Genomic DNA, 16,821 nt, shown 5'->3' on the forward strand with positions numbered 1-16,821 from the left:
TACAAATATGAATTAATTTATTAAAGTGAACACTATAAATATCTATTCTATGCTTGTAGTCAGTTTGTTCGTATATAAGTTTTTGCGAAATTTTGTAATCTTCGCATAGGTATATTTTTATAAAGCGTATGCTTTGTTCAAGGTAATAATCCTAAATACTTGATAAATATTAAACGAACTAAGTATAACTCCGTGGCGGCCAATATCATGAATGTTTATAAATAGACCATAGATAATAAAATGTATGAGGTTAAAATTAGCGCCAAGACGTTGTGAATGAAATCACGTGTACGATATCTGTGGTACTTTGAAATATTTATTATCTGTATGACGTCAGAGACTCAAGACCCTAATGTTTACATCATAATTTTATGAATGAACGACTGAGGGCAATTAAAATCGCCGTAAACAACGATGAAGTTGGCTTAAAACTTTATGAGAGCACTTACAATGTCTGAATAAAGTTATCCCCAAATTAATTCAAAATTGGTTGTTATGTATAGCATTTAAGTCTACATAATTAACGTTAATTAAGTATTTGCTGACTCCATTCGTGACGTGTTCGATCGAAATATATCGGAAGCCTATATCCTTTTGCTTCCCTCTCCAGTACTTTCCTTTATTCCTCTCCTCGATCCTTCCTTAATGCCTTGCCAATTTAAAGGCAATCCATAAGGTTTGCAATCGACATTACGCCTCTTAGAATTATGGAAAGGATGTCGTTGGCACGTGACCTATTGAAAAACTAATTTTTGATAATATTTGTTTCCATAATGCACAGCGTCAGTAATAAAATAACTGTATAATCTGATTAAATACTTTTTCGTGATTTTTTTTATAAGATTAGTCTGAGATATGCGTCTTTTTTATAACGAAGTTATCCACGCAAAATTTTGGTAATCATATGACTATCCAATCCCACATCTCAAAGTTCACTTTGAACATTTGATATTTAATTATCCGTCTTTATTATTTTTCTGAAGAGATTACATCGTGTGGGTGATAAGTCATTTAAAATATAGTAATTGCGTCATAAACTACTATATAAAACTGAAATATACGAATGTAATTAAATTTACATTTGAAAAATTCAAAGCGTCTAGACATGGACGTTGTATTGACACAAATAACTGGTCTATTTTAAGCTCTTCTTAGAAAGACCAACTTCAAACTATGGAATTACTTGATAGATCTAGCATTTAACAAACAGATTTCTTGGAATGTTGTCATTAATTACAAATTTTCTTGATTGCCTCTCAAAAAGTAACGGTAAGTAACTGTTCTGGGATTTCACGCTTTAATTGCAGAATACATTATGATAGAAGTGGTTTAGTCAATACCAAATTTGTGGTTGATATTAACTTCTATCAATGGCGAGGCTCTTAAAAATTCCTTTGAAATGTAATTAAATATTTGAATTTTCCTGTAGCTCCAGTGAATCATGCACGAGGGGCTTTCAACCTTTCGGAAGCATACATTTTACCTATTTAAATATATAGAGTTTTCGATCTGATCTAAATATAAGTCCATAATAAACTAAACCGAAGTATGCTTACGCAGTCGAACGAACGCCGCGACGCGGGCTACTCCAGACTCCACAGAGTATCACATATGACTTTTCGCGGGAAAAATTGTATTGTGAACCATAGACTATTAACGCGTAAGCAAATGCCAAATGAATGACGTTGCGACCGTGATTTTGGCATTGTTTGTCTAGTACATTGTATAGAGTTATGACTATTGAATCAGCACATAAACAAGTATCTTGTCAAATTAAAATTCCGGGACAACCTACTCGTCTGTTATTCATCGCTTGAACGTAAGATATTAGTAATTGTAATATTCATCCGGTTGTAATGCAGTTTGCAATCATGTGAGTGTTCATTGAATTTTTGAAGGGAAAGTATCTTTTACATTGGGCCCTGTAAATATCATCCGAATCATTATTTTGTAAATAATTTGTCGCGTGCATATTTTGTTTCATAAATTTAATCGTTATGTTCCATTTTTAAAAGTTGTTGTAAGTCTCCTGTTGGTCAACAATTTTTGGCGCGATAAAGTCACAGATATTATACAACGGGAGTGGAAAGGGCGCGAAAGTTTCTCGATTCCGATTGACTAGGTGTTAAACGTATGAATAGTTATTTCGATGTGTGTCATGGGAGCACTATGCCGATTTCACGCCAAATACGTTATCGGTGAGTACAATAATAATGAAATTATCCGTTAAGTAGGATGAGTCGTCGACCGAGTTAATATTGTGGATTTCACTCGATTTCATGTATTTATATTGCATTTAAGTAAACGCTATGCAATTATCAAATTGTTAGTAATCGACTATTTACTATGGCTCGTGCGCTTCGTCTTGAAATTGCTTCAATGCAAACAGTAACTTATTTCATAGCAAACTATTGTTTGTTTTAAATTTTGGGTATTAACCGACATTTGCGAATATATATAATATATGATACAAAGGAGGTTCACAATTATACTGTTTTATTGTTTTTTTTTTATTCGATAATTCCTACCTCCCTGTCGTATCTTTTGGAGTCGTACCTCCTTCCCCAGTATTGTCGGAAACCTTTTTTGTAGACATTTGTAATCTTGACAAACGAGATTTCATGTGAAGGAAGTTGTCACCGAAAGAATAATAAAACTCCAGTCAACAATAATATTTTCAATCGTTTGAGACAGCCGCGGTGCATGCATCACCGTCGCGCCTGTATAAATAGACGGACAAATAAAAGAAAAAACATTTTGTACAGATGGCAAATAAATTAAACCTCTCTCTATTTTTGTTCAGTATACAAATACCATAGGCTTATACGTTTAAGTTAAGAAGAGAAGTGGGAATTAAGCTTTATTATAAATATTTACTTCACTACTTGATTTCTGATTTGTGTTTATTTTGTTTACTGTCGTAAAAAGAAAGATGAAAATAAAAATGTGGTAAAAATTATGAAAATGTTTATGTAAATGTTTTCTATATGAAATTTCTTAATGCCAACTAATATTATTAACTTTGTCTGCTCGTCTCTTATTCACGCCTAAACCACTCAACCGATTTAGACATAGCTTGTACAAATACCAGACCTGAGAAAGAACGTAGGATAAGTATTCCATAAATCCCATGGGAACGGAACTATGCGGATAAAAGCCCTAGACTGTGTTTATCCCTTCCTTGAAACTACGCCGGCGAAGCACGGGGTTGAAAGGTAGCAATTAATAATAAATCTACGCATATACAAAACGATGGAAAACCACGAAAATTAAGTCTCGACTAGAAAAGGCTTGTCTTGTCAGAAGTCTTTAACAAAGTGTGAGGTTGAATTTAAGGTTCCCCACTAAAATAAAAGCAATCCGCAATTCGTTCTGAAGTTGAAGAATAATGTAAACTGAGAACATTACTATTACTAAAACCTTATATTATAAAAATAATAAGGTGCTAAATGTGTTGGAGATATGAATATCCTTAAAAGGATTTGCTTAGTGTTTATAAAGATACGTACGTTAACCGCTGACGCATCGGTATTTTTAGGCATGAGTGCGGCATCCTTGTTAGACAATAATTAAATGCACTATGGTGCAGTGTTCTGCGTTCTCGTTTTATGGCATCTCCATACAACTATTTTAAAGAGAGCGTCGTATTACTTGATAAAACGGGGTAATAGGGGCGACTTAAAAAATCGTTACAAATAAAACAAAGAATACAAGTTGAATTAAACAGAATTTTAGACCCAAGAAAATAGATGTCAGTTTTAGTAACCACTTCAGTATCTAACAGCAGTTATTCTATAATTTATAAGATTAATTTAGATAAAAAGCTGTGGGTGTAGGATCAAACCATACCGTTATTTCTTTGAACTCATGATCTCATTGTTCATAACATAACCCAAATAATGCATTTTGTTCTTTATTATTAAAATAATGAAATTAGCTTTCTTCGTATTTAAATTTCGAGTTATACTCTCTTTATGTTTGTAAGGTTGTTGACTTGAACTTCTGTGGTAAGCGATGTTTATGCAGGTACGATAATTCGATTTAGCATACGGTGCGATGGCGGGATGATGTATGGATGTGATTTCTGTATATATATATTAACCTAATGTAAAGTTTTGTGGATATTTATATCATAGATTTTAACTCAAACCTAAGTACAGTTTTTTTTTCTTTCATATCATATTAATTTTGTTTGATTTCCTTCTTTGGTTATTTGTTTTATAGTAACATTTGTTCTTGTGGGAAATCATAAATATTAGTTGTATAAATTCTTATTTTCTTAGTCTTAGGAAATTGTTTAATGGTCATTTTATGTTATATAATTGTGCAGTTACATCGCTATATAAAATAATAACTCCATGTCAATCTAGGTAATTCATATAACAAAAGAAAACTAACTGGCAAGTCATTTGAAAATATTAGTCATAAACCTCAGCTGGATGATATTAAATAGCAAATAGCGCACGCAATTATCACAATTCTAACGCTTGTAAATACGAGTAGTTATATCGTTTCCGAACGATTATAATTATTACAGTCGTATTCGCATCTGATATAAAACCGAGGCTCTTCACCTTTAGTTCAGCTTTTTGTTATGTTTTGCGTACAGCGAATAAATGAACACATTGTATTGACGACAAAAAAACAACATGTATAGTTTACACAAATCATTCGATTTAAGCTGCTATTCCCGTACGTTACGGTTCATTTTCATGTGATCTGTATCGATGTGTGGTCACAAAAAGCGTACCAGAGATTCATTTGAAGGACGATGTTTTTGCTTTGAAAAAAAATGTATTAATAATTGATGTTATTATTTTGATTGCTATTCGTTTCCTCTGGGTCTTACGATGGGTATGGTAGGTTTTTGCGTGACAAACAATATGCGCTTCCTTAATTACGCTTTTCGTATTTAAAGTTCTAAATTAGCCATCCAATGGTAGATATAAGATAGGTTACAAGTTGCAATTAAGCGTACAGCGATCTGTAGTTAAAGCGCTTGTTCAGAGATTTTTAAATTATTAAGTCAGACTTCTAATTTTTTACGTACGCATTATCTATTTACACTATTTATTATTTCTAAATATACAAACGTAGGTATTATGATGATAACTGATCGTGGATAATTATTTGCTATTACAAATCTCAGTACACCATATTAATTAAATAGAATGAGATTTTTTTAGATTTCCAAAAACGTTTCTATACTAACTACTTCGCTGTCTAAAGTACCCAATATTAACATTTTTTACTTTATTAAAATAAAAGTTATCACTTTTATAGTCTTACTTCTTAAATTATATTTAATATTAAGTGAACGAATTGTTCTTTTGTGTAAATAAAATCATTAAACCTCAATCAATTAATGTTAAATTTATTGCTGCTATTAGTAAATAATTCCGATGTTCTCCAACAGAAGGCGAATTGGAAACCGAGTGGCTGCAAGCCGCGGGGCTGGGCTCCCTCGCGGCGCCGTTCCAGGCTGGCCTGGAGGTGACGGAGGCGCAGCTGGGTGAGGCGGTGCGGCCGCTGCCCCGCGAGCAGGCGGCCGCGGTGCGCAGGCGCGTCCGCCGGCTGAACCGAACCGTGCGCCGGCGCCGCGCTGCGACGCGAGCTAAGAAGCCGGATATCAGAGATGTTTTCCGCGATTTGGAGGTGAGTACAGTATTCATTGGTGATTTAATTGATATAATATATATGTTATCTGCGGTTAGGTATTTCGTAGTGATGGTTAAAGAATAGATATAGAATACTAGCTGCGCCCCGCGGTTTCAATATTATAAATGCGAAAGTTTGTAAGGATGTTTGTGTGTTTGTTGCTCTTACACGCAAAAACTACTGAACCGATTGAAATGAAATTTGGTACGTAGACAGCTGGACAACTGGAATAACATATAAGCAAGTTTTTATCCCGACATTCCTACGGGATACGGACTTACGCGGGTGAAACCGCGGGGTGCAGCTAGTTATTTATAAACAACATAAAGAATAATGAAAAGTCACATACAACAGGTTGTAATAAAGTTAAAGCGGTGAATTAACCCGGCCGTAAGTTACAAGTACCGCACACATTTTCCCAACCAATTATAATCTCAAAAGCGAGAATGCTGTCACGTCAAATACACATCATAAATTGTATTAATGAAACTGATACGATCTTATCAAAAAAAAAATCTTGCAATGTTTCATACTAGGCTGGCTATTCATGGCAGACTGGCTTGGTGGACTTAATTCGTCACCCGGGTGTCATGTTTTGGATGATGTTTCTTGAGCACCGTTAACGTTGGTTAACTGGTTTAACCGGTGTTCGCTCGTAGTAGAATCTGTTTTCGAAAGCTCCCATTCACTGCCCGAGTTTATGAATATTTCTTTCTCTAGATATGTTGAGATAAATGAAGCATTTAAGATAGGGACGACTGGTTTTTTTTTTCAGAGCGTGACAGACGAAGGCTGTATGTACTCAAATAGTCATTGTGTATTAATTAGTGTGGATTTTGTATTCAAATTATGTACATATATTTATGAGTAATTTATGTTTGCATGGATTGTTTCAATTCGTTGAATGGTTGAGCAAATAGATGTAATGATAACAAATGCAAATGTGTTTCTTAAAATTATTTCTTCGTTTGTCAATGTACCATTTAAATTTGATCTAATTCAGAGAATTTCAAGTCGATTTTAGTTTTTTGTTTAAATAATTATTTCTATATTTTATATATATACTAATGTGTTACAACACAACAGCTGTATGAATATATCCTACTCTTTATTGCTTCATAACAAAATAATTGAAGGACCAATTTTGTCATCAAAAAATTAAAAACGAATCAAACTATATCGGTTAGACGATGATTATTTGATTGAGGTTTGAAAACATTACAATTAAGGGAAATAATAAAGCAGACAGACATACCAGTAGGTACTTAGAACTGAAATCTCACAGAGGGCATTATGGATAGATCAAAATGACTTCTTAAGTAAATCTACGATAAAATTTGTATGACTAAAGCATTTTCAAATATTGCAATACATTCTTTATCTCTTCTTAATACACGATACGGTGATAGCATTGTCTCAAATTTGCTATCGTCTTCAAAGAGTTCTTTTCAAAATCGCAATGTCCCATATTGTTGCCTTTTAATGTCAAGTGTTCACAAACACACTGGCACACTCCACTAATGTTTTGTCATTATTGTCGCTTGATACTCGAGTAATTCCAAGTGGCATCTTACGCCAAATGTACTGGGTTAATGGTTGGAAAAAATGATGCGATTTAGCGAATCGGCACTTACTTCACGTGTAATGGTTTTGTTACTGTGGACGAGATATATTTGAATGTTCTCGGAAGCCACATACATACGATGGTTTTAGTTCTGTCGGTGCATTAAGTTAATGTGTGCTGAGTGATTGTGCGAGTGTTAAGGCCGATAGGGCTATAGTACTGGGGTTCGCGACCTCTAATTCGGGTGTATATTTTGATGTTGTTAATATTTAAAATATCTGTAATAATTAAAATATCGTTTCAATATTAATACCTTAGAGTAATATCTGCACGTCATGGTGCACTTTAACTAATGTTGTTCCGTTCATTGGTGAAATTTCATCCTCAAAAATTTACCTCCGATAAGAAACATTGAAAATTGTCGTAAATGCCTCGAACGCTCGCAGTGAAAGAGATAATTAACCCATTAGAAAAACGTCATTAGAATTTAGGGCGAGCCAATTCGGTAAAAAAATCGCTCTGAGACGGACGTGTGCCATATACAGACATTCGATTGCCAAGCAAAAATATTCATAATAATGAATTAATTTGTGCAAACGGACGTTGAAAATTGCCTGGCGTCCGGCGAATTTCGAAAGCGTACAATATGATATCCAGTGTGTGTTTGACTTGGTGCGTGTGTGGTGTTCGCTTACAAACATGATCTGTGAGACCATGCGGCATAAAGTGTGCGAGAAGATGGTGAACTGCAGGGGCCTGGCGCTGGTCAAGTCGTATCTTGATGCTCTGGTACTTGTATATGCTCATAGTACTAAGAAATTCGGAATACCCAAGGAAGGAAAAAGTGTTGTGTTAATTGATTGGTTTAATTAGATTTAATAATATACATACGATGTGCTTTAGTTGATAACGAGACATTAAAATCTCTTCTTTCTCCTTAGTGGCAATTCCTGATCCGATCAAGGACGGATTCTGCCATATTAAAGTTTTATAAACATGTTTGTGTATTTTGACATCTGATACTAAGTTTGTAAGGATGTTTGTGTGTTTGTTACTCTTTCACGCAATAACTACTGAACCCATTGCAATGAATTTTGGTACGTAGACATCTAGACAACTTGAATAACATATAGGCCATTTTTTATCCCGATATTCCTACGGGATATGGACTTGCGCGGGTGAAACCGCGGGGTTCAGCTAGTAGATATTTAACAAAGACGCATAGATTATTTTGGTGCAGTACGCAATCGGTCTAGTTTAATTTCAGATTTAAAAAGATTTCTAGAAATAATTCGATCACGAAATTGTTATTATTTGTACTTGCTAGGTTTTCAGTGATTCATTACATAGCGTGTTGCAAATTGGTAATTACGCATTAACTAGAATCTAGTTTCATTAGTTTTTATATTTTGTTTTTTTAGATAGCCACATTAATACACGACTAATATAAACTTGAAAAGCATTAAGGCTTATAAAGTGCTGCTCGCTAATTGAAGACAAAAGGGTTAGACCACAGTTATAGTAATGCGAGAGCCTGGGTACAAAACACTGGTTTTTGAGCAGCCCCTTTGTGATAATGAAAAAGTACTATATAGTATTTTCTTGTGTTTGATTTTACGCGAGTATTATACACTTGGAAATTAAAAACTTTTTAACGGATTTTAAACGCCATTTATTCATTATGTTACTAACCCGACGTTTCGAACACTTTACAGCGAGCGTAATCACAAAAAGTTTTTAATTTCTAATAGTACTCTCAAATATTACGATACAGTACTTTTTCATTATTTCCACGGGTAATAAAAAACGTATTTGTTTGTGTTTACAGTCACATACTAGTTAGTCATTAATCATTAATATGATATAAAGTAGAAAATACGAATGAGTAGACATTGATAAATAATAGAAACTCATAATATACGATAAATCATCATTATATCCGTTTGTTTCTTGTAGATTACCATCGACGTGGAGTAGAGCTTGTTTATTTTCTCGATACTTATTACAACTAGCGGTCCGCCCCGGCATCGTCCGAGGTACATATGTACTATATTAGTGAAGATGCAGCTTTCTAATGGTGAAAGAATTTTGGATATCGGTCCAGTATTTTTGTGTGAAAATATTGCAAACATACGTACAAATTCAAAATCAAAAATCAGAAAATACTTTACTGTGCACCAATTGCACAAATTCATGTGTTTTCACTTTATAATATTAGATATTAAGTTTAGATTGGTGCATATAGGTATTGATCAGTCAATTTAGACAATTGTATGATGAAATTAATGTCGGTAATTATTGCAAGTAATTGATGGTATGACCTAGTCTGCGTGGAAAATGTTGGCGGAAAAATCTGATAATAAGGATACTATTTTTATATGTTTTGTAACATTAATTTGTTACATTTATTTATTGTTTTTTTTTTGTAATTCTACTGAGATTAATCGTTGGATTCACAATTTTATCTTGACAGCGATAAAATATTACAATAAATATATTTATTTACGATTACAAATAATCATAACAAATTTTTTAAATAGCAGGCAATTTCACTGACTACAATCGTTTAATTTACAGCAACATGAAATTATACTTCAGTGAAACAATCACAATAGTTTTTGAGTTTATCCATAGCAAACATAAAAAAATCAAATGATTTTTTGTAAAGTGTGTTGAGCAAAGTTAATTGCGATAATGAATAATGTATTCAATTTCGTGTGCAATATTTAAAATATAACTGATATTCAGACGCGTTTTGTAATTTTTTATTGAAGGGGAGCGCTACGAAATCATTATTTAGGTTATATTAAAAAAATACACCCTAGAAATAGAAAAACTAAGATGCAGTTATATTTATAATATTTAACGTCTATGGAAAGTCTATGTCGAAGAGTTTTAATTCTAACTTGGTTAATAAAACCGTCACATATCCATCACTTATTAGTATTTCTTTAATCTATGGAATGTACACAACATTCCATAGATTAAAGAAGTCGACACAGTTAAAAAAATCCAATTAGTTTTTAAAACGGAAAATCGATTTTTATATTTGTTTCTGCAATAGTAAACAACTATCACATCTCTAGATCCACTGATCTGAATCTAAACAATAAACGATAGAAAGGTTACGTTATCTTTGAGTGTCAAAGGCTATAATATAAAATAGTATAATATAAAGGTTATAATATTTTCTTTTTTTACCCCTTATTTAGGCGGTGCCGGGACGAGCGGATAGTATAAATTGCATTAAAGCTATATTTAAGTTGACAAACTATTAATTATAATTAACGTTTAACTATACGTGTTAAATTAATTCCTTTGTAAATGGAGCGGAAATATTAATCTTTGTTGGAATAAATGAAATTGATGGGGACACATTAATTTTAACTAGCCTCGTGTTTATTAAAATTAACTATACAAACCTTCAAATTGATTTAATTCATGTCAGGAGACTTACCTTGGTCTCTTATATTATGTATCGTGATCATTACAAAAGAGTATCAGTTACGTGCTTTTAAAAAATCAAATATAATAAAATATATTTTAATTTAGACACACAGACGGCGTAAGACAATTTTTACCTATAAAAAATATTCTACAATAAGACTGTTTTATAAAATATGGCGGTAGTATGGCGCCCTGGTTTTATCAAACAATTACACATATATATATAAACTCAAAATATGCAACCTTATATAAATCAAGCGGTCCAGACAAATTTTAGCGTTTATATCAGGCCAGTAATAATATTTAAAAAAAAGGAAAATTCACGCTAACGATTCGCGCCTTTTTGGCTCCTTTATGCCGCAGCCATTACTCGAACTAGTAGCGTAGCAGGCTAAAATACTAAGATGATTTGTAAAATGGGCATACATCTAACAGTAACAGTGCGTATTGTTATAATTCTAACAGTGTTGATGGGTCGGTGTGGCTCGGCTTCCAGTAACACACATGGAGGCATTCAAACGTACGTAGCTTCGAGGAAATCAGTGTCATTCACCTATTATGCAAGTTATTATATCCCATATTAATATTTTTCACGCGAATGTTTGTATGAATGTCATTTCAATGAAACAAAAAGGATCACATAGGCTTTGATCAGATATGCAGATCGATTTAATTATGGAATAACATAACTAAGCTTGAGAAATTTTGAAAGAATAGAAAAAATTTGATCACGAGGCGGGATTCGAACCCGCGTTTTTTGTCAAACAGTAGCATTTCGAATCCTGCCTCGTGTTAATTTTTTTTCTATTCTTTCAAAATTCCTCATTTATAAAGCATTTCAATGCTATAAAACTAAAAATTAAATAACAAAAGCTTGCTGCTTATATTTTATTTATCTACTTTAATTCGTTAGCTATCATCAAACTCTACACATATGAAAAATATGTTATCTTTCAAGCAAATAATGTCACGACGGTCGGTCCCTAGTAGATAGGTACCACACTAAATTCTAAAACAACTACATTACAACAATTTCATATCAAATACAAGTAGGTATCACTACAATAGGTTGAAAACCCAGTAATTGAGTTACAAACTAACAATTAATACAGTCACATTGAAAACTCCTTTTAGGGAACGTCAGTTGAAAAATTATCATTAGTAACAACTATCGTTGAAACTTAATTGTTATCTAAATAGAAATAAGATTCATAATCAAATAATACATATTTACTGATGCAGTCGTTTCTGAGTAAAAATACAGATAACAAATAAATATTATCCACTGTTCAAATAGGAATTTTTTCTTATTTCTTTTTAACGATTGTCATTACGGAAATCAAATCCTTGACACTATTTAAATGGATTCTTTTTTTTTATTTATATATTTTTCTAAATATCAATAATTGCTACTCTCTCCCAAACTCGTTTTATAATTGAACTGGCTTTCTCCCGCGGCTGCGCCCGTCTAATCAAAATAATTTCCCGTGGGAATGAGATGTTTCACCGTAATTTACAGTAGCCAATGTCACTCAAGCTTCCCATCTCCAGACACAAAAATCATACAATAAAATCCCTCCGTTGTGACGTCAAAGACACAAACAAACACACTTTCATTTATAACATTGATAAGGATATTATAATCGAGCTAATTGGAATGAATTAAATGTCATTTTGGGCAATTAATATTGTTAGATGAACAACATTAATTTGCTAAAAATCTTATAGAATTTTTCCTTAAAAGAAATGGTGATATAACGACTTTCTAAAGCCGATTGGGACGTTTCAAATATATACATGTGTTATATTATTATCAAGGTCACGGCTTGAGTTAGTGGCACCAGTCAGCGCGACGACTACGAGTGTTGCTGTGTATAGCTATTCTGTGGTACAGCTATATATATATAGTACCTGGATGACCGAGCTTTGCTCGGTTTAACTTCGTGAAGTGAAGTTTTTAAGCGTTTTTTACAAGATCGTTTAGGCATTTTTAAGTGAACACGTGCATTAAGAAGACAAAACAATATAAACAATTAGTCTAACCTCAAAGCAAACACTTATTGACTTCGTTACTTAACAACGCCATCTGCTGGAACTTTAATTATTCGCCAAAAATAGTATTAGTATTATTATTCGCCAATAGATGTAAGGAAGAGTCGCTAAGTTTAAGTCGATAAAATACGAATATGACATTTTCTAAAAAAGATTCCTAGCTAGATCGATTTATATATAAGAATTGCTCGTATAAAGATATATATTGTCTGTGGCATACCCACATATACATAATATTATGTTACATACATCATACATTTGTCGGATTCTGTACCGTTGTGTATAATTATTTTATAAGCAATTTCGCCAATTTCGTGTACTACTTTTTTATTTTAAGAATTCTAAAATACAGCTCATATAAATTGTGGTTTTTGTATGCATTATTTCAAAACATTTAGCAACAGCAATAGTACAGAAAAAAGTTTTTATAAACAAATTATAACCGTCTTCCCAAAAATGTAGGTTTTTCGGTGTAAATGTTTAAATTCGTGTAACCGAGGTGATAACTATTTAAATAAACTTTTATTTTATCATCTTTACAGCGCCGAATCGCAATTAGTTTTATTACAACGCAAGTCGGTTGCCTCGTTTTGTTCGTGTATTTTTTAATTTTTATTTAATGAACTTCTAAACAGAATACAAAAAATTGAAAAAAAAAAAACAATTTAATTCTTATATAATTTTTAAAAACAAAACAGTGTAACATCACACGCATTGTTATAATTTTGCATCTAAAGGGATTTTAAATACTACATTAGTAATTTGGCCGTGTTGAGATTTTTAAATTAGGCTTATAACTAGGATAAAGCAAAAACGGAGCTTATAAAACAAAGCTCTTACAAACATCCTACACATACAGACAAATTTGTTATATATTATTGTGTTGATAAGTTCCTTATTCCATCAAATTCATGTTTGCGAATGATAACCGCTTTCTACGAAAAAGGTCCAACAATTCAGTCGTGTGTTAGTGACACCGTCGTTTAAAACTTTAACTTTGAAATGGCCAGTGTTTGGAAACTAAATGGATTGTAATGAGGTAAAGTGAGGAATGGAAAGTGGAAAGTTATTTCACGTGATAAGAACGCAGCATTTGTCTATATTTTTTTTTGTATTATCAACCCGGTATCGTTTTCATGGGAGGTACGTGAGCAAAACATATGATATAAAAACCAGTTCTTAAGCGCATTCCTGCTCTGTTTTGGATCTTATTAAAACATTTCACCGTTTCGTGATGTTTACATCTACAGTAAAATCGTAGCCTCTACAATTATTGACAGTCTTACAATCAAGTGCACACAACTATTCTAGGGCTGTCAGAAATGATTGAGATAACTAATCTAAATTATTTTAGGGCTGTCACAATTGTCTACCACTATTTGCTATGTAAATTGCGGTTGTGACTAAAACGTTTTTATTTTGTTGCAGAATTCAAGTGGCAGCGAGCCTAGGTCGCGTAGTGCGACTCCCGATTCTTTGGACTCGCTGCCGAGCGGTGGTTCCGGCAGCCCGCCCACCGAGTGGGCAGACGCGGCCACACCACCGGACTTTGTGTAAGTATACCATATCTATAATTTATTGCCCTGTTACCAAATTTTAAATACTAGATTTGATTTGCTTTCATTTAATATTTGTATTGACGGATTACTTGTTAAATAATTTTGACCGTCATAAACACCCCTGTAGAATTAGGTCGTATTATGTTCTAAATCGAGATGTTCTCCAATATAAACACATGTCGTCTCTTCCACAAACCAAAGATTCGATCAGTCATAAATCTGATTACTGAAAAGTTACTGATTACTTACAAATTTCATAAAATTCGACGTATATGCCGACAAAGTTAACCAATCGACTGTCACCCCAGCGACAGTTACCCAGCGGGCACGCACGCGCCGGTGGCCCGCACGCCGTCGGCGCCGGCGCGGCGCGCGCGGCCCGCGCCGCCCGCTCTGCCCGCGCTCTCGCCGCCGCGACACGACCTCTTCAAGCCCAACGAGCTGCATTGGGCCGATATCGCGACTAATACTGGTGAGTTTCTTCTCTCAAGGCCAATCGGGCTGTCTGAAGCAAGAGTCGTTCTGCCCGCGTCTCACCTCTGCTGCAACTCTTTGAGCTCAGCGAGCTTCATTGAGCTGATATTGCGACGAATACTGGTGAGTTTCTTCTGTCATCTAATTGGCCGCAATTAGGCTGACTAAAGAAGCAAGAGCCGTTCTGCCCGCATCTTACCTCTGCTGCTATTTTTTGAGCTCAACACGCTGCATTGACTTGATATAGCGACGTATATGTTATGTTGAATGGTGAGTTTCTTCCCTCACAGCTAATCAATAATATACAGAGTGCCATTGTACCTGCCTCTTCTGCAGATCATATGGAGCTGTCGAGTTGCCCAGAGCCGATGTCGCCACTGATACTTGTGCGTAAATTTTTCATAACGGATGTAAAATGGTACTCACCATTATACTCTTTTAAGTTTCGGCTTTTCTAGAAAAACAAATCGCAATGAATGGATATAAATCCATACATTGCGATTAGTTTTTCATATCATAGATGCATACCCCTATTGATGAGAAATCCTGTAATTTATTTTACAGTTGGCACAAGAATTCTGGAAGTCTTTAGAGAACTGCCACCCTTGTCTTTGTCACATCTATGTTCTGTTGCTGTACGTATCTCTTCTATGCATTCTTCTCTAAGCTATTCAAATAGCGAGAAAATACTGGTGGAAATTTATAAACAAAAAATGTTTAAATTATGTTCGCAGAAACCATATTTTGTACAAACTCTCGTTACAAACATGATTTTTTTATTACCTTTTCAGAGGGTATAGAACTGCTCGGCTATCAACGATACGGCACCGTGCAGGGACCGCGGATAGGAAAGGAACGGATCAATGGCTCCATACTTAAGGACAACGATCCCTTTATGTAAGTTCCTTAATATTATTAAAATTTACATTAGTTTTAAAATTGTGAGGATCTCTTTCTCCCATATTTCATTTCTTTAAGTCAATTCGATTGACTATAAATGACACATTTATTTAAGTTTTGTTTATTTCCAGCAAACACACCCCAGTGGCTCGCACAAAGAGCGCTGCGTCTGCGCAGCAACCTCTCAGCTTCGAACACAAATTCAATCTCGACCGGCAAATGCTCGACCACGATGAGGTGAGAAAAATTTTAAATTAATTTTAATTTGTGAATCGGATAATTCGAGAATTTTCTTCGATATCTCAACCTAAATTGATTGTAAAACATATTATTACGTTATTGATTAATGCTTTATGCACTAATCTATATGCACTATATATCAAACGGGTACAAAAGATTTAGTTTCCCTTTTTAATTGCATATTTCGTTCGGTCAGTGAACACAAACATTTGAAACGAAATGATTAGTCGTAACTCAAACTCATTAGTTCTGGTGCTTCCCTCAAGTGTGAAGTCTACTTAATTAATTGAGTCTTGATAATATCTAGACTGGCATTTCGTCTTACATCGTTGGGATTACGACATCTAAAATAATTGTTTCCTTACGTCACTTTCACGATTTTCACTTTCTTCATCTGCGCAAATTAATTACTATTAGTTTTTTATTTATCTATCTAAGATCTCTTTTAATATTGATTATGATAAATTCTGTCTTTTCTCTCAATGTGTTCTCAATTCTGAGTCATTTTATAGCCTGAAGTGCGTTTTTCTACATGATATTCTTTCAATGTATGGTTATCTTTGTCCATACGCTTCGGAATTAGTAAGGAAAGTTGGTAAAGAAGTGTTTTCTCCAGGAATGGCCAGAACCGAACAGTGACGTTGACATCGAGAGCCTGAACGAGTCGCAGCTGAAGAAGCTTCAGCAGCTGCTGTGGCTCGAGCTGACGGCGCTGTTCGATAAATATTCGCTTCCATTCCATAAACGAAAAGCGCCCAAGAAGAAAAGGAAAGAAGGTTTGTATTCTTCTTTTAATTCAGATATATTATGACTGAGGTGTTAAGAAAAAATTCTATTGTTTTTTTTTTCGTAAATATGTACTTAGTCTGGCCATAAATACTGTTACACTTAATTATAAAAAAATATTACATTTGAATTTCGAATCTG

At 33.9% G+C, this 16,821-nt stretch overlaps 1 protein-coding gene across 2 annotated transcripts in view; it reads left to right on the top strand.

Annotated features, from left to right (window-relative positions):
* Positions 1-16,821, top strand: part of LOC119829288 (rho GTPase-activating protein conundrum) — a 56,475-nt gene that overhangs the window by 35,296 nt on the left and 4,358 nt on the right. For both annotated transcript variants that reach the window (XM_038351733.1, XM_038351734.1), the window contains 6 exons: positions 5,417-5,655; positions 14,150-14,274; positions 14,589-14,752; positions 15,546-15,651; positions 15,786-15,891; positions 16,511-16,670. In XM_038351733.1, the coding sequence (XP_038207661.1) occupies positions 5,417-5,655; positions 14,150-14,274; positions 14,589-14,752; positions 15,546-15,651; positions 15,786-15,891; positions 16,511-16,670 (900 nt within the window). The remainder of the gene's footprint in view (positions 1-5,416; positions 5,656-14,149; positions 14,275-14,588; positions 14,753-15,545; positions 15,652-15,785; positions 15,892-16,510; positions 16,671-16,821) is intronic.

The sequence above is a fragment of the Zerene cesonia genome, chromosome 10 (assembly GCF_012273895.1).
Source record: "Zerene cesonia ecotype Mississippi chromosome 10, Zerene_cesonia_1.1, whole genome shotgun sequence".
In the NCBI taxonomy this organism is placed as follows: Eukaryota; Metazoa; Arthropoda; class Insecta; order Lepidoptera; family Pieridae; genus Zerene; species Zerene cesonia.